The sequence below is a fragment of the Dipodomys spectabilis genome, unplaced genomic scaffold (assembly GCF_019054845.1).
Source record: "Dipodomys spectabilis isolate Male_0828 unplaced genomic scaffold, ASM1905484v1 ptg000146l, whole genome shotgun sequence".
In the NCBI taxonomy this organism is placed as follows: domain Eukaryota; kingdom Metazoa; phylum Chordata; class Mammalia; order Rodentia; family Heteromyidae; genus Dipodomys; species Dipodomys spectabilis.
Window position 1 is genome coordinate 2,530,731 of NW_024870823.1, and position 18,738 is coordinate 2,549,468.

At 49.7% G+C, this 18,738-nt stretch overlaps 1 protein-coding gene across 7 annotated transcripts in view; it reads right to left on the reverse strand.

Annotated features, from left to right (window-relative positions):
• Nucleotides 1-18,738, reverse strand: part of Plekhg3 (pleckstrin homology and RhoGEF domain containing G3) — a 43,414-nt gene that overhangs the window by 12,239 nt on the left and 12,437 nt on the right. For all 7 annotated transcript variants that reach the window (XM_042691841.1, XM_042691839.1, XM_042691840.1 and 4 more), the window contains exons 2-8: nucleotides 4,587-4,967; nucleotides 2,999-3,096; nucleotides 1,284-1,353; nucleotides 929-975; nucleotides 654-804; nucleotides 425-556; nucleotides 50-232 (exon numbers count right to left, since the gene is read on the reverse strand). In XM_042691841.1, coding sequence (XP_042547775.1) covers nucleotides 50-232; nucleotides 425-556; nucleotides 654-804; nucleotides 929-975; nucleotides 1,284-1,353; nucleotides 2,999-3,096; nucleotides 4,587-4,928 — 1,023 coding nt within the window. In that variant the 5' untranslated portion in view covers nucleotides 4,929-4,967. The remainder of the gene's footprint in view (nucleotides 1-49; nucleotides 233-424; nucleotides 557-653; nucleotides 805-928; nucleotides 976-1,283; nucleotides 1,354-2,998; nucleotides 3,097-4,586; nucleotides 4,968-18,738) is intronic.

Consider the following 18,738-nt stretch of genomic DNA (forward strand, 5'->3'; position numbering starts at 1 on the left):
CTTTAAGGAAGGAGAGAAGGCAGCAAAGGAGGCAGAGTGGCCTGGTTACCGGGATGTGACCCTTGTAGACAAAGTGATCGCCCCGCTTCTTGGTGATGAGCAGTATTTTGTCAAACAGGAAGAAAGTTCTCTCATTTCGCACTCGGTGCACACGGAACGTGCCCTCCAAGACAAGCTCCCCATAGGTGGTTAGGTCTGGCCCTTTCCAGTTGATGAGCAGCGATTGAATCTCCTGCAATAGAAGCCCCCAGGCCCAGGGTTAGGCCTCGTGAGATCCAGGAGGCCTATGCAGACTGACTCCAAAGGCTCCCAACAGCTCCCAAACACCTCCTTGGCTCAGCCCAGCAGGGTGTCCATGGTCCCTTTCCCAAAAGCCCCACGGGCCTACCCACCTACGTCTCCCCAGCCTCCCAGCCCAGAGTACCTGGAGCCGGACTGCATGCTCATGTCTCCTCTTCATGTCATTGATGTACCATGCCACGCAGGTCATGGTGTCAATGGCATCTTCCACCACTTCAAAGCCATCCTCTTCCTCATCAAAATGTTTAGCAATTTCCTATATAGGACACGGGTATTTGGGCAACACCAGCTCAAGGGCTCTGTCCCCCCATCCCCAATCTCCCAGTCCTGGGGAAGGACCCCCCCATGGCTACCTGGAGCAGCAGGTGATACTTGAGGATGCGCTGGACTGGCTTCAGCAGGTAGGAGCCCAAGGGCAGCGAGTGCTGCAGCAGCTCCTGCCGGTCCCGGAAGAACTTGGCCTGCTGCTTGTCCTGCATACATTCCGTCAGGGCGGCCACGGAGCTGGGAGTGGGGAGATGGGAGTGGGGTAATGAAGTTGTTGCCACCTGGGGAAGGCCTGGGGAAGGGGCAGGGGCCCAGACTCATCAAGTAGCTCAACCTCCCCCTCTCCACCCCAATTACTCACTTTGGGTAGTTGTTGCAATACTGAGTGTAGATATCAAACTCTTGGCTCTAAAGAGAGACCAAAAATAGTGACTTCAGGGAGTTTCTCATTTGAATAAAAGCCTGATAGGACCAAAGACAGGTGTCTGGTCCCTGGGCATGCTCTGTCCTCCCTTCCCCCAAAGCCATCTTTGTACCCATTTGTCTAGAGCAATTCATTCACCCGGCCCCTAGCTCCACCCCACTCAACGCACAGCACACAGCCTTTCTTCTGAAGGGGGAACCCTAGGACTCAGAATTCTTCTCAGGATGGACATGCTTATCCCTTTGAATGCCCAACAAGGCAGGACAAGAGGTAATGACCCAACCCTTCTTACCCTCTCCACAAAGCAGCTGGCCACAGCCACTGGGTCACTATTGCAGCTGTCCAGGTCTCTTAGTAGTTGGCTGAGTGAGAGGGAAAGCAGCCATCAGAGATCAACCTCGGCAGCCTCCTCAGCGGTGACATGCCCCTGCCCACCTCCTCAGACCTACACTCACATTTAGCGCTGGGGTCATGCTAAGAGCTGGGGCTCCCACCCTCTGAATAAGCCCTGTCCCAGGCATTAACCACACAAAACAGCCAGTCCACCATACAGGAAGCCCAGAATACACACATGCTCAACAAGCAAAGGAGCAAGAGGGCACAGCAATACGCACCTCAGGAGGGGACACGGCTCCTCTGCGGGCAGAAGGAGTCAAACATACAAAAGCAGAGATTAAAGAGGGAAGGAGAGAGGGGACTAGCAAAAAGCAGGCTTCTGGATGGGAAAGAAGAAGTATGGAGAGAAGGGGTGAGCCTGGAACCCTGATCTGAGATGAAACACCATAAGAAATCCCAGAAATAGGGCTGGGAAGGTGGCTCAGTGGTAGAGTGCTTGCCTTGCATGCATGAGGCCCTGGGTTTGATTCCTCAGCACCACATAAGGAAAAAGAAAAAAGCCGGAAGTGACGCTGTGGCTCAAGTGGTAGAGTGCTAGCCTTGAACTGAAGAGCTGAGGGACAGCGCCCAGGCCCAGAGTTCAGGCCCCACAACCGGACCCAAAAAAAAAAAAAAAAAGAAATCCCAGAAATAGAGTCCCCTGTCTCCTCTACCTATGCTCTTTCGCTTTTCCCAGCCCTACTCCCCCGACCCCACCCCTCTTCCTAAGTCATACTTGGATCCTGCTTGTCTAGACTTCTCCATCTACAGAATTTCTTCTACCCACTTTAAGTCATCTAGGGGGAAGGGGGGCCTCAGCCTATCAACACCATTTCCCCAGCACGTGACAGGACCCTTCCCCTGAGGGTCTGTGGTCCTACAGCAGCAGATTCAAGCCCTCAGAGCCCCCTTAGCTGGTCCTAAGATAGCCTCACCAGGCCTTATTCAGCCTCACCAGGTCCTGCATTCCACTAACAGGTCAGATCATCTCTAGGGAGCCTGATCTCCCTTGGGATCAGTGGGAAAAAGAGGATGAATTATGAGACTTGCAAGTAGAGGACGATGATGAGAAGAACAGGCCAAGCGCTGGTGGCTCACGCCTGTAATCCTAGTTACTCAGAAGCTGAGAGCTGAGGTTCACATTTCAAAGCCAGCCTGGGCAAGAAAGTTTGTGTGATTCTTATATCCAATGAAGCACCAAAAAAGCCAGAAACAGGGCTGTGGCTCCTGTGGTGTAACACTAACTAGCCTTGAGCAAAAAAGGCCAGGGACAGTACCCAGGTCCTGAGTCCAAGCCCCAGAACCAGCACACAAAACAGCGATGAAAAGGACAACATAGCCGCCCAAAAGAAAGAACAATATGTGGAAGCAGGTGTTGACCAAGCTTGCTGGATACCAGAGCACATGACTTCAGATTTTCTCTAGAAAGTGCATCAGCCCAGGGCACATTCTCCCAGTTGGCATCCTCTCTGCAGCACAGAGCTAACTATGCCCTTGTGCAGGGGTGGACCTCTATTCCCCATCCTCAGAGATCAGGTCTCAGGTCCACATGTCATAGTCCCATGAGTCCGGGGACATTCCCCTGGCCCTGAGGTGCTGCCTGAGAGCATGATGTCACCCCCACTCACATACCTGTTCAGCGCATAGATGCTCTCTATGTTCCCGAAGAGGGCACTGACTTGCTCTGGTTTCAACAGCCCAGGGGTGTCAATGATCTTCAAGAGGTAGTCCTGCATGGAGAGAGGCAATCAGAACCTGGTCACTCCTGGCTCCATCTTGCCCAACTACCTCCCTTAGGCACACCTCAATTCTGCACTGATTTTATAGCCATCAACAACTTCATAGACAGCACTCACTGGGACTGGATAATATCTACCCCCAAATTCATAGCCACTTGGCACTCAAAAAATAATCTTATTTGGAAATAGGGTCCTTACAAATGTCACTAATTAACACTCTTAAGATCATAACATTTTGGGCTGGGAAGGTGGCTCAGTGGTAGAGCACTTGCCTTGCATGCTTGAGGCCCTGGGTTCGATTCCTCAGCACCACATAAGAAAAAAGTCGGAAGTGGCACTGTGGCTCAAGTGGTAGAGTGCTAGCCTTGAGCTGAAGAGCTGAGGGACAGCGCGCAGGCCCAGAGTTCAGACCCCACGACCGGACCCCCCCCAAAAAAAAAAATTTTTTTTTAAAAAAAAGATCACAACATTTTAAAAAAGTGGGTATGCCAGGCATTGGTGACACATAGCTAATGATCCTAACTCTCAGGAGGCTGAGAGCTGAGAATTTCTGTTTAAAGCCAGCTATACAGAAACATCTGTGAGACTGTTATTTCCAATTAACCGGCAAAAAAAAGCCAGAAGGATAGCTGTGGCTCAAATGGTAGAGCACCAGACTTGAATGAAAAAGCCAAGTAAGAGTATGAGGCCCTGAGTTCAAGCCCCAGTACCAGCACTCAAAAAAAAAAAAAAAGCTGGGTATAGTGGTACAAATTAATAATCCCAGCTGTTTAGTCTGTGGAGGTAAGACACAAAGCTATCAAGACCCTGTCTCAAAAATTAAATAAAGACAAAAGGGTTGGTGATGTGGCTCAAGTGTCAGAGTGCTTGCCTAGCATATGCAAAACCCTAGTAACACCTCCCCAAAAAATTATCAGTTAACATTTTAGGAGGGCTTCAAGTCCAATGACTGATTTCCTCACAAGAGGAGAAGCCACAGAGATGAACACCAACGGTGCTTGTGCCCTGAATGGTATGAAACACTTCCCCTATGCCACACCTGCGAGTCAGGTGTGCCCTTGGCTTTGCAGAGGAAGAATGGTGGGCTCAGGTCATCACTTGATGCCCAACACAGACCCCAGAGCCAGGCAACAGCAGAGCAAGGATTACTGGGACGGCCTAGATTCCGTTTCTGCAGAGCACAGTGGTCTTCCCAGTTAGGCTGGGGTCCCTCAGATCCCCCTCACAGTGTCCACTTCCTGTGCACTTACAGGAAGTTCCCCTCACCGCAGGCTACTCCTGTAGCTCAACATCATAAAGGAAGCAGAAGTGAATGTTCTCCCCACGGCAGAAGCCTGAGGCCTCCTCTAGAGCTGATGCTCTAGAGGAGTAAATTTTCCATCCCAGTATAGGATGGGGCTCCTCCCAGGGATGGACCACTGGAGACCAGTGTCCCTCACCCTAGAAGGAGATGACACTTCCTCCCTGGCCTCAGCACGCACCTCCACGATGCTGCGCAGGTCCTGCACATACATACGCTCCGTTTCTACGATCTCCCGCACCACTCGGCCCAAGTAGCTGAGCTTGTGGACAGGTCCCGCTGCCCGGCTGTTGAATGGGGACAGGGACCCCTTCCCGTTCATCCAGCTGCTGGAGTTGTTGTTGATGTTGGGGGAATGACGGCCACATGGGGAGCCCACCCCATTCTGGGCAGAAGCCTCAGGGACGGTGGGCTCCTCCATGGTGCTGTGGCTGTCACGGGAGGAGCCAGAGGAGGTGGTGGACATCAGGCTCAATGGCCGCTCCTGGCTGCCATCTGGGTGAAGGGTGGCAGAGACGGGCATCCTGGCATTGCTGCCTGGTGGGGGCACTTCAGGGAGATTCTGGAGCAAAACAGATAGACGTGTGTCCACTTGAGTCCCCACAGAAATCAGAAAGCAGAAAGTAGGTTGCCTGGAGTGGGGGAGGGTGGCATGGAGGTTTTCTTACTGCACAGGTCAGTTTATTGTCACTGAATTACATTTCAGCGTGGTCAGGATGGCAAGCTTTTCATTAAGTATATTTTACCACAGTTAAAAAACAAAAACTACGGCTGGGAAGGTGGCTCAGTGGTAGAGCACTTGCCTTGCATGCCTGAGGCCCTGGGTTCGATTCTTCAGCACCACATAAGTAAAAAGATAAAAAGCCGGAAGTGGCGCTGTGGCTCAAGCGTTATTGCGCTAGCCTTGAGCTGAAGAGCTGAGGGACAGTGCCCAGGCTCAGAGTTCAGGCCCCACGACCGGACCAAAAAAAAAAAAAAAACTAAACCAGGAGCTAGTAGTTCATACCTGTAATCCTAGGTACTCGGGATCAAACCATGATCTGAGAATCATGGTTTGAAACTACCTGGAGTAGAAAAATCCATGAAACACCATCTCCAAAATAACCAGCAAAAAGCTGGGCTGGAGATGGAGCTCAAGTGCCACCTGAACAAGCATGAAGTCCTGAGTTGAAACCCCAGTAACAGCCCTAAAAAAAGAAAAGGAAGAAATAAGAGGAGGAGGGGGAGGGAGGAGGAGGGAGGGGGAAGAGGAGGAGGAGGAGGAGGAGGGGGAGGAGGAGGGGGAGGAGGAAGAGGGGGGCGCAGCAGCACATCCCAAGTACCTGCTTGTCAGGCCTGTTCAGGGTCACCAGATAGAGGCACTATTAAGACAACACATAATCCAGTGGATAATACTCTGCCCAGGACTGCTGTCAGGCCTGTTCCAGGGCCAACACATAAGGACAAAAGTGTTAATACACACAGGGATGGGTAATTTTCTGCCTAGGACTGCAAACTCTCAGGACATCTGTGGCTTTAGCGTACAACTGAAACGTTGTGGATACTGATGAGAATGAGGGAGGAGAGAGTGACCACCTTTCCTCTACTCCACACCCAGCACCTGGTATAGGCAAGAACCTGACTCAACCAAACCAGGAAATTCCCCAGGGCTGAGCCACCACTGAGTCTCCACAAACTCCCCTCAGCATGGCTGGGTCAGTGCAGCACAGAGGACAGGAAACTGCACCCAGGTGAGGCAAACACAGCCTCAGGTGAACTTTATTCCCTAAAGTGATAGTACAACTCCTAGGTAGGCCCATGGACAGCTTCAAAGGGGACAGTGGACAAGAGCCTATTTCTGATTGTGTTTTGAGGGAAAGACAGGACACCCGAAGCCACAACTCACCAGCACCACTTTCCATAATGCTCACTTGACTGTTCTTTCCACAGGGGAAAGAAAGCTCCAAGGTACCTCCCTCACCTCTGCTGATCCAAGTCTCCTAACCCAGCCTAAAGCTCAGAAGCTACCTGACCAGACAAGGCCAAGGGACAGGGGCCTGAGCTAGGAGGAGGCTAGCTACAAAGTGTCATCATTCCAGTGCTCTTGGTACCTGCCTCCTGAGGGTTTTTTTTTTTTGTCTCTGCTCCCACCTGGAAGACAGCCTCTCTGGACTCTGACTTTTGCAAATATTGTCCTCTCTACCACAGCATTATTTCCTCCCCACCAACTCCATGCCAAATCTCAGATTGGCCATGACCTCTAGGAACCTCCCGAACATGGTTCACTAGTTGACCCTCCCAGGTTTTCCCTTCTGGAGTGCTCACTATGAGATACTGCGCTAGTTTAAGACCATCCACCCTGGGCTGCCAGTCACTTATAGGCAGGGGCCATAAAGGCCGACTTTGACAAGAGAAAAGCAATGGTGAACAAATCGATGCTTTTGTCCAGACCTACTTGCCAACTACCCCTGACCTAGCAGGGACAGCTCTTGTCTCTGCTGGTTGGGGAAGGGGGAGGGGGGGGCACATGGGTCACCTCCAAGGTGTCTATATAATCTCTCACATGGCAGATGAGGGCTCAGAGAGGTACCCCAGGATGGTGTTGGTGGATCTCAGAGGGGATCCCAGGAAAGGCAGCACTGCTTGTGGGGGCTACCACCACCTCCCTGTTCCAAAGAGCCTCCACAGGAATCAGCTATGCCAGCAGCAGGGCACCATGGCATTCCCACACAAAGGCACAAAGGCCCAAGCATGGACCAACCTCCCGGCGCGTGACACTCTCCCTGAGGTGCCCTGCAGGCCTTTAAAGCAGTTGCACAGTCAGGCCCCAGCCCAGCCCCAACAGTCCCAGCTGGAACAATGGGGCAGGCACTTAGACCTAAGACCTTTCCCAGATTAGCCCTGAGGTCAGTCAGCTCCTGTGGGGAGGCTAAATGGAAAAGGCCCAACTCCCAAATGGATTTCCCAGCTAGCCAGGTCACCACCTTAAAGCAAAGGATTCGTCACAGCCTTAACCCTAGCCCATGCGTGCTATCAGCAAGATTATTCTCTTAAAAGTACACTTCTGAGGGCCACGATTTGGTGACCCCACTGTACGGGGGCTCCAAAGAGAAATGAAAAGCCTAAAATTAAAGTACCTCTTTGCTTGGAGAAGTTATCTCTGGTTGAACACAGATACCCACCTGCAAACACTTGCTCACAGTTTGCAAGTAGAGTTGCTGCTGAATCTTTCTGAGGCTAAAGAGACTGGCTGCCTGCTCAAAGGTTCTCAGTGCTATCTCTATACATGGCAAGTCACCCACCCTGTTAACACTACTACAATCCGATCCCCACTTTACAGATGCATAACTGGGGACCGCAGCAGTAATAAGTGGGGAGCTGGAACAGAACTGCCTTACTACCGCAACATCATGGTTTCCCGGCCACTGCCTCCCTGATGGATTTTGCATCAGGCAGGGCCACTAGCGAAGATTAGTCACAGCTCCTGGATTCAATGGCTTGGGTTCGGCATAGGTTATAGGAAGACCTAAAAGACTGGGGCCTCCAGCAAGACCGTGAAAAGGGCTGACTGAGATGGCTGTTTGTATACCTGCTGTGTGACCTGTGGCCACTCAGTCTCCTTTCAGAACAACATGGTAAAACATAGATCCCCGGTGAAGAGTCGCAGGCATGGGGAAGCAGAAAGGAGAAAGGAAAGGATTCTCAGGATCAGACTGAATTTCTCAGGTAGTAAAAGAAAAGAAACACTCATTATCATACAGCCTCTCTCCTGGTCAAGGGGACTCCCGGCCCCCAAAAAAGAGAGGCCAAGGAAAGGGCGGGGGGGGGGGGGCGGGGGGAGATAAAAGAACAAATGGAAGAGCAAGTACTGCAAAGCAGGGTTCCAAGTGTGGATTGTCAAGAAGGCCACCAGATGGTGACAGAGAAGATTCTAACATCCTTCTCCATTTGAGTGTGTTCCAGCTCCTAGAGGCTCATTTGAACCCCTACCCTGTGTAGAGCTCACATTCTCACAGACACAATACTACCCACATGTTTCCTGGGCATGGACAAGCTTTCCTTCCCACCCAGTGAGCATCACACATGTTGCAAAACTCTATCCCAAACCAGGATGACAATCTGATTGCTCAAACTCAACTTGGAAGATATTAGCTGCTGCCAGGCGCTGGTGGCTCATACCTGTAATCCTAGCAACTCAGGGAGCTGAGATCCAAAGATCACAATTCAAAGCCAGTCCAGGCAGAAAACATGAGACATTTACCTCCAAACAGCCATTATTTGCTATTAACCAGCAAAAAGCAGGAAGTGGAATTATGCCTCAAGTGGCAGAGAGGCAACCTTGAACAAAAATACCCTACAAGAGCATGAGGCTGCTAGGAAAGGAATGGATTGTGTGGACAGCTGCCCAACACTCAAGCCCACACCATCTTATCTCCAGGTCCCCTACACAGCCCCAGATGAGACCCCTTCTGTCATCTAATAACCCAATCAGTTTTGAACCCATAAATCAGAGTTCTAGAAAACTTTATACCTCTACCCAGGCAAGGGGGTGCATACCTATAATCCCAGCTACATGACAGGTGGACCAAAAGGATCACTAGTTATGATACCAGCCTTGGCAGAAGGTAGCAGTGATACCCAGTCTCACATAAAAAAATAATAATAATAAATTAATTAATTAATTAAGAGGAATGCTCAAGTGGCAGAGAAGCTTCCCTGGTGTGTGCTAGGCCCTAGACTTAATCCCCAGAATCACAAATAGCAAGAAGGCAGGCAGGCAGGCAGGCAGGGAGGGAGGGAGGGAGGGAGGGAGGAAAGGAAGGATGAGTGGAGGGAGAGGAGGGAGGTAGACCACTATCTCAAGTTCTACACTGTGAAGCTCTCTGACAATGTCCCCAAAGACCGTTCTTTCTGATATGTCTAAGAAGTGAAGATATATACCTTTTTTAAGGAGCCAAGGGCAGGAAAAGGAAGAAAAATCCGTTTCTTTCTTCTTCTTTAAACTTTCTCCACATTCAAGTGTAATCCACACCCTTGCTCTACCCACACCTCCCCAGGTTACCTGCCCCACCTCCCGCGGGCAGGGGCCGGAGGCAGGCAGGCTGCAGCAGGCCCGGGGAAGCCAGCACAGCCAAGTCCCACACCCTCCCCTCAGCCAACTCCGCCTCAGCGCAGCGCCCTCAACCTGACCCACAGAGAAGAAAGCGACACCCCCAAAACATGCATTTGCCCCCGGTTTGTCCACAAGCCTCATGTCCCTCCGGCGAAGGGACCCTGCTCCTCCCTTCAGAAAGGGTCATCCCACAGGAAAACCCACCTGGAGCCTTCCAGAACTCTTGCTTCTGGTCCTGGAGGACCCCTAAGATTCAGGCGTACTCCCTCTGGTTGTCCCTCCTAGACCAGTGAGTGGAAAAGAGGAGAGGAGAGGACCGGGCATGCTTGGGGTGAGCCCTCTAGTAGGTGGGAAGACTGGAGACTCCCTGAAAACATCTGGTTCCAAAAGACTGACGTCATCTTTCCACCTACTGCCCTTCACCCCAAAAGCCAAGAGTGGAAGCCCCACAGTGCCACGCCTGTTTGAAGTAACAGGGTTCCCCCAAAGTGAAGTAACAGGGCTCCCCTCAAGGCAACTGTGGGCTGAGGTGAGAGAAGAATCCAGCCAGCAACTGTGTACACACAGGCTTTACCTCAGGGGCAAAGCCGGAGGTACAGCCTCCATCCTCCTCCAATGGCCTCCTCTCCCCCACTGGCCTTCCAGCCTCTCTCGTCCCTACAGTTTCAAAATGGAGGGTGGGGAGGTGGGGGGGGGGGGGGGCTAAAGGCCTTTGACAGTCTCCAGAGGCCCAAAGCCCACTTTGACAATCCCCTCAGACGGAAGCCACAGAGCAGCCACTTCTCCAGACCAACAGAGAAGCAACTGTGACCACCAAGAAAGAGATCTCACTCAAGATCCTGAAACTCCTCAGCTTGGCACCCCCCCCACACACTCCATTGTCCCCTAATTGTCCCAGCAGAAGCTCAGTTCATATGTCTGGCCATATAACGCTTCCTTCACCCACCTTGAGAGTCTCAGGGGAAAGGGAGGACCACCCCCCTCCATCCCTTCACACCCCGCCCCCCACACACATACAGTCCGACTCTATGTCCCTTCCCCCAACACATTCCTCACTCTGACCCCCTCCCATTTCTCCTGGAGACTGGGAGCCCCAGGACCTGGGAAGGTTCCCTGGGAAGTAACTTTGTGTTTAATATGAGCAACATGTTCTGTCTCAGAGGCTGGGTGAACAGTGTGACCAAGATTTCTGGGCCACCCAAACCCAGCCCAGCTGGCGCAAACTCATTTTCCCTTGGGAATTGGTTTTCCCACCACCTGAGCGCAGCAGGGCCCCAGGGACAGTTGGCTGGGTCCCTGGGGCAGGTCTGTGGCTGCCAAGAAGGAACAGGATTGTGGTTGCCATGACGACGGAGACCTCCCACCTGAATTCCAGAGGAAGTCTGGGCCTACTGACTGAAGTCCAGAAAACTCCTTCAGTCTGGCCTTGAAAAGGGAAGGAAAGCCCCTGGCACCTTGTTCAGAAGGACCACCTCCCACAACCGCAACGTGTGCTCCTGTGTCTCAGGAATGGCCTTGGATGTTCCTAAAGTTGGCTCAAAGTTAGATCAATTTCGAACTCCTCCCAACATAGGAACCATTGTAAGCTTAATAATGCTCCCTACAAGGAGATCTGTGTCCTGAGTCTCAGAACCTGTCACCTGGACACCAAAAGGGACTTTAAGAAGGTGAATAAATTAAGGATCTCCCAACATAATCCTAAGAGGGACCTAGCAGGAGTCAGAGTCAGAAGTTGATGTGATGACTGACATAGAGGGACAGAAAGAAACAAAGAAAAAGGGAAGCTCATCAGCCTTTGAAGAGAGAGGAAGGGCGCCACAAGCCTCAGGAATCTGGAAAGGGCAAGGGAACAAAGTTTACCCTGGAACTCCCAGAAGAAATGTAGGCCTGCTGATCCAGGCAAATTTCTGACCTCCAGAACTTAGTGAATGTCTGTTAAGTTTCTAAATGTATGGAATTTGTTACAGCAGCAGAAGGAAACGAATACACTTCTTTGAACCCCAGTGCCTCTGGGCATCACTGGTCCATGGCACTCACACATGCAAGCCTTTCTTCTAGACATCAGTAAAACCTCACAGGCTGGGCCTTCATCCCCAGAGAGCAAGTCACCACTAGGCGCTCAATAAATGCCTGATGAGGAGACTGCAGAATTATACCTTGAACTACTCTCCCCACTCTCACAGTTAGAAGGGTAAATAGTAATTCAAGTACAGACCAAAGCCACTTCCTCCATATTAGTCACTGCCAGCAAGTTTCCAGTGAGCCAAGGAGCACTCAAGATCGATGACTGATCATTTATCCCAGCACTTCCGACCTACTTGGCCCCCAAAAAGGAGCTACAGCAGGGGTACAACTGTCTTGCCAGGCCACATACTAAGTGATCAATCACAAAAGATGGACAAAAAAGGGAGAGTAGCCAGGTCTGGACAAGGGAGTACCATGATGAGGTCTCCTTACAAATATCCTAAGAAAAGCAGTCTACTGAGAAGTTTCACATAGCCCAGTGCTGGCAGCTCAGGTCTGTAATCCTGGCTACTTGGCTGAGATCTGAGGATCATGGTTCAAAGCTATCTTTGTCAGGAAAGTCCATAAGTCTTTCATCTAGAAAACCAGAAGTGGAACACTGTGCAGAAGTGGCTCAAAGTGGTCAAGCAACAAGCCCAATGCAAAACAACTCAGGAATAGCACCCAGGCCCTGAGTTCAAGCCCTGCAATTCACACACACACACACACACACACACACACACACACACACACACACACACACACACACAGAGTGTGCGGTTTCATATATATACTTATACTAAAGCCAAATGAGAGTAATCAGTACTGATTAGGAATTGTCATTGCTCAGAGCCAGAGTAGGTCAGCAAAGCTTCCAGCAAAACTTATCACTGTGGTGGGAAATGACACAAGGTCCCCAGAAAATGAAGCAGCCAAAGAAAGCTATAAAAGATGGTGCTTGAAATTACACCCTCCCCCTGCAAAAAAAAAAAAAAAAAAAAAATCAACAGATCTAAAGTTCCCATCTTTAGATCAAAAAGTTCACAGAAGGCTAGGATGTGGCTCAGTGGTACAGTGCTTGCCTAACATGTGCAATACCCACAGTCCTATCCCCAGTACTAGGAAGAAAACAAAACAAATAAGCTGGGGGGGGGGGCGGGGGGAGCAAAGCTTACAGGATTAGTACAAAACTTAGGACTAAGTCCTGCAAATTACTCATCTTATTGGCTCCATCCCCACTTTGAGAGTACATTCCCACTTTGGGCCTATAAGCTAGAAGCCATCTGCAAAAGAAAGGCAGAGCTGCACTCTCATAGCTATAGTATTATTTATTATAAATATACAACAAAGGCATTGGAGAATCTTAGTAGGAGCCACCTGGGAACAGAGGAGCTTCTCCTGAGTTCTCAGCAGAGAAGAGAATATGCCAGCAAGCAGCACACCAGGCAAATCCATGGAGGCTAAATGAATGAAATGCATATACTGGCATTGAGTCATGCAGGCCTGGTCTGAATTCCAACTCCTATACTTTCCTGGCTATATGTTGCCTTGAATATGTCACCTGAAATTCTAAGCTTCAAGTTCCTCATCAGCAAAATGGGCACAACAACAGTACCAACCTTGAAAGAATACCAGTGTATAATTTGTGCATCTAATACACATAGTAGGTAAGGTCACCAAAAATGGTGGTGATGATGTTAATGATGACAGATAAATCTTATTTGTTCCTAAGCACCAAGACAAAAGATTTTTCTGACTTGTACCCAATTCTTTTTTTAATCCATATCAAATTAATACTAAAAAATACTAATTTCACAAAAAAAGTTAAGCTTGGCACCAGTGGCTCACACCTGTAATCCTAGCTACTCAGGAGGCTGAGATCTGAGAATCATGGTTCAAAGCCAGCCCAGGCAGGAAAGTCCACGAAACTCTTATCTCCCATAAACCACCAGAAAACCGGAAGTGGCGCTGTTGCTCAAGTGGTATAGCACTAGCCTTGAGCTGAAGAGCTGAGGGACAGCGCTCAGGCCCAGAGTTCAAGCCCCACGATGGACAAAAAAAAAAGTTAAACTTGGTGGACCAGCACAGCCTAACCCTTCCCCCCAACCCAATCTATCCTCTAGGACTCTAAGTCAGACCATGGTCTTATACAGGCAAATACAGAGCTATTTGTCTGGTGGGGAAAAACAGTCTGATACCCATACCCAACAGAAGGTCAAATAAGAAAGCTAAGTATAAATGAGTCAGTCTGACTGCTATGGCAAGCAGGCACATTCCTGAGCACTCTATGGGGTGAGATGGCCTGTACTAGGAGCCAGAAAGAACAAAACTATAGGGGTCCGCAAGCCCGAGCAGAAACACGTATGGCACCACACATTATTGTAAGGCACAAAATAATACCTTAAATGCTAGTATAGAAATGTGCTAAATAGTGCAAACAGCAGTGCAAGTGCACCCAAGAGGAGGCGACATTCTAGCCATCAGGTGAGGAAGACAGTTGAGGGCATTGGATGCCAAGGGAAATGCACCTGGGAAAGCTGGATCCCCAAAACATCTGATCATCCAGCACTGTGCACCAGGCAGCAAGAGGCCAGGCTGGAGCGAACTGCAGGGCTTGTTGGGTTAAGACACATCCAAGGCAGGTCCGAAAGAACAACTACTCAAATATGTTCATGAGACCAGGTGAGAATGTGCCTTTAAAAAAAAAAAAAAAAGAAGGACATGGCTGGGAAGGTGGCTCAGTGGTAGAGTGCCTGCCTTGCATGCATGAGGCCCTGGGTTCGATTCCTCAGCACCACATAAGCAAGAAAAAAGCCGGAAGTGGCGCTGTGGCTCAAGTGGTAGAGTGCTAGCCTTGAGCTGAAGAGCTGAGGGACAGTGCTCAGGCTCAGAGTTCAAGCTCCACAACTGACCCAAAAAAAGTACAAAAAAGTGAGGTGTGGGGCTGGGGCTTCAAGTGTTCATAAAGCCAATGTTGAAGAATACAGAGGCCCAGAAGGAGCCTTTTCTAGGGAAGGGAAAGCTCAAGGAAACATCAGCCAGAAAGAATGAGACCCATTCCAACCCACACAGAGAGGGAAGGGAGAAATATGTGACCAAAAAAAATCCAGGTGACAGCATGAAGCTATGCATACAGGAGATGCCTCTAAAAAAAAAAGAAAAAAAAAAAAGGCAGGAAGAGACCACCTCTCTAGAAAACTGATTCTAGGTTTCATCCAGAGGAGAACTAGCTCTCTCCAGGGATCCCAGGCCAGTAGCTTTTACCTGGGCTGGGGGTGGGGTTCCTAAGTGAATTTTGCCTTCTCCCAACTCTCACTTTGTTTTTCCATGCATGTCAGAACTGGGGCAAAACTACCAGCTACCCCAAAACACAGCTGCGGTCCCAATTTAAGCAAGAACCTTTACTCCCAGAAACGAAGGTACATGTGATTGAGAACTGTGGCAGAGGGACAAACTACCCCTACTTTCTTCATCTAGCAGGACTCTTCAACAAAGCCCCTTCTTGTCCCCTAGATTTTTACCCAGTGCCTGAGGACCGACACAGAGAAGCTAGGGATAAATTATCCAAGGCAGATTTCACAGACTCATATACAAGTGTGAGTTCTCAATGGGGGGCCAGCCTTTGACATGGGGCTTCTCCCGTGGAATCCCATCCATCAGAAGCCAAGAAGCCCCCTCCATCCCCAACCTGGCCCATCCCCCACCGCCTCAGCTAAGGGGCCTCAACCTGGGAAGCCTAAGAAACTCATCCAACCAGTTCCAGTGGAACAGAGCTTTCTCCCCCAGCTGAAGGGAACACAGACCAGAATTTAGACAGCTGAGCAGCTGTCACCAAATGCCAGATTCTGGGGTGCAAATAAGATAAAGAGACACAGCCTGGACAGTAAAGACTAACCCTGGGAAAGTCTAACATGGATTCAGGAGAAGAAGAAAGCCAAACGGGAGCAACAATCTGCCCACAGCTTCTTGCACCGGCTGCCCAGAGCTATGGAAATGGTGACCCGGTATCCATCACCTGCTCTACCAGCCACCACTTGATTGGATCCAAAACAACCACCCCCTGTGGATTCTGGGAAAAGGAAGCTTCAGGAAGAACGGAGAGATTAACTCTGCTTTTTCCAGTGGTGTGTGTGTGGTGTGGTGTGGAGTGTGTGTGTGTGTGTGTGTGCATTCACACACCCTGAGCATACAAGCACGCTGCGCTCCGCGTCCCTCCAGAATCTTCTCTAACCACCCGACTATGAATGTTTGCCATGAGAAGACCCTCTACAGCTGCCTAGCAAAGCATTTGTAGTCATCTCAAAATACAGCCACAGGGACAAATCCACTGCAAAGAGTCAGCAAGGTAAAACGGAGCTACCCTCCCACACCTGTACCAGGTATGGCCCTCAGTTTCTGAATCCCTGAGGGAGAAATCTGCTTTGTACCCCAAACCTGGCAGGCCTAGTTTTCTGGAGATTGTCAGACAAGACTACGGAGGCCTAAAATTGATAGACTCCCAGGGACACCCCACTGGCCCCAGGAGTACCTACCGCTTTCCTCAAAAGGGCTCCCATGGGAACAGGAGCACCGAGAGGAGCACCGAGAGGGTGGTGAGGAGCCAGCAGCCAGGGAGCTGCATTCTCCCCTGGATGTATCCGGCAGCCCAGTAGTTAACAGGCTTGGGGCGAGCAGCAAACTGCCACCAACAGCCTCGGGAATTAAAGTGCCCGCCTCCTGGGAAACCTCTTCAATAAAGTCCTATTCAGAACCAGTTCCGCGTGTGGGTCATACTTTCTGCATTTCTCTCATTCCTGATGGCTGGGGGGGTCCAGCACGGAAATACAGCTTCCCACCACAGCTCGGCAGGTCCCTGCTAGGGGAGATCCCAGGCCACAGTCCCAGGAGGTGAGCACCATGCGGATGAGCTATGGCTGATTTGCAAATATCTCCAGCAAAGAAGCACTTGGGACACTAAGTGCAGGAAGTCAAATACTGAAGACTCAAACAAAGCCAGATCATTCACCAGCACAACAATACTCCATTTATGGGGCGCCTCCCCCACCCAGGCCCTCAAAGCCGGGTGATATTAACCCTTCAGTCTTTACAGAAGCAAGGCGGAAGGGAGGTATAGGTCGATGGGCAGCTGGAATTAGACCTAATTTACAGATCAGAAAAACTGAGGCAAATAAAGGTCCTGGGATGCTGGATTTAAAAACAAAAACAAACAACAACAACAAAAAGTTCAGCTAAAGTATGTCAGGGTTTACCAGACACAGTCTAGGTAATCTCACAACACTGACTTAGCCAGGTCCATCCAGCTAGGGAGGTGGGAAGCCAGGAAGTATTCTTTACTACTAGCAACAACAGGCACCTCCCTATGGAACCCAAGACATGGAGCCAACGAGGAAAGAATGAAAAGGAACTATCTATCCCACAATCCCCCTCACTGGGAGGCACATTCTGCTGTGTGCATGCATACGCATGTGAGTGTGTGTGTGTGTGTGTGCGTGCACACATACACACGCACATACATGCACACATACACACTAGAGTTTAAACTCAGGGTCTCATACGCTTGCTTATCTGCTCAAGGCCTGGTGTTCTACCACTTGAGCCATGCCTCTATTTCTCTCTTTTTGCTGGCCAATCTCATAGATTTAACTGCCAGGGCTAGCTTTGAACCTTGATCTTCTCATCTCAGCCTCTTGAATAGGTAGGAATACAAGCATGAAGCACCAACACCAGGCACATTCTGCCCTTCTACAAATTAAGGCTTTGCTTAGAACAAAGGCACACTCAGCATCCAGGAACTTTTCTTGAGCTCTGTCACTGGAACCCATCTACAGCCCAGATCATCCAGGATTTCAAACCCTTTTCTCCCCAAGTCATCTTGCATTCAAATCCCTACTAGCAATTTTGACAGCTGTATAAATAGATGCCAAAAGCCAGGCTCCATCCAGTGGCTCACACCTGTAACCTAGCTCTATTCAGGAGGCTGAGATCTGAGGATGGTGTTTTGAAGCCAGCCCAAGGAGAAAAGTCCCCATGAGACTCTTATCTCCAATTAATCACTCAAAAACCAGAAGTGGCACTGGGGCTCAAAGTGGTAGATTGCTAGCCTTAAGCAAAAGAAATCAGGAACAGTGCCCAGGCTCTGAGTTCAAGCTCCCACATGGACAATAAATAAGTAAAGAAATAGGGCTGGGAATCTGGCTTAGTGGTAGAGTGCTTGCCTAGCATGCATGAAGCCCTGGGTTTGATTCCTCAGTACCACATACACAGAAAAAGCCAGAAGTGGCACTTTGGCTCAAGTGGTAAAGTGCTAGCCTTGAGCAAAAAGAAGCTCAAGGACAGTACCCAGACCCTGAATTCAAGCCCCAGGACTAGTAATCATCATCATCATCATCATCATCATCATCATCATCATCATCATCATCATCATCATCGTAAATAAATAGGTGCCAAAGAAGGCTGAAGCACACAGGTTGGATAGCAGAGGTTTGGAGATATGAAGTCAAGCTATCTACCTCCTCTTGGTGCCCAACCGTACTCAGCCCATATAAAGCTGCAGACTCAGGATGGAGGCTTCCTGTCTGAAAAGTGTACTATGTGAACCCATTAGTGTTTATTGACAGAGTAAACCATATGCCAGGTGCTGTAGACATGGCAGGGAATAACAAGAGTTCTGACTCTCTCAGAACTTGTATGACAGAGAGAAAGAAGACCACAAATGGTGGACATGTTGGTATATTTCTTCACAGTGCTAAGAGTTATGGAAAAACTAAAATAAGGAAATAGTGTGATTTGGTTGGAAAGAAAAGCGAGGGAAGTCTCTGGAGAGGTGACTTTTGATCCTAGACCTGTATGATAAAAAGCAGCCAGACAAGCAAAAACTCAGGTGGAAACTCAATTTTTCCCTGAACCCCACTTACCCATTCACCCACTCACACTAAGCCCAGGCACCTCACCAGTAAGTGCGGAAGACATCCAAAACATCTTGCTTTTTAAGTATCTTACTCTTTGCAACCAACAGTCAGGAGCTCAATATAAAGTTTAAAAGTCACATGAGGGAGTAAACCACCGCAATAGACCAGAAGATATAACAAACTGGCATGAATAAAAAGATAAAAATAAAAATCTGAAAAAGACTTTTAAAAAGTGAATACTGGGGGCTGGGAAGGTGGCTCAGTGGTAGAGTGCTTGCCTTGCATGCATGAGGCCCTGGGTTCCATTCCTCAGCACCACATAAGCAGAA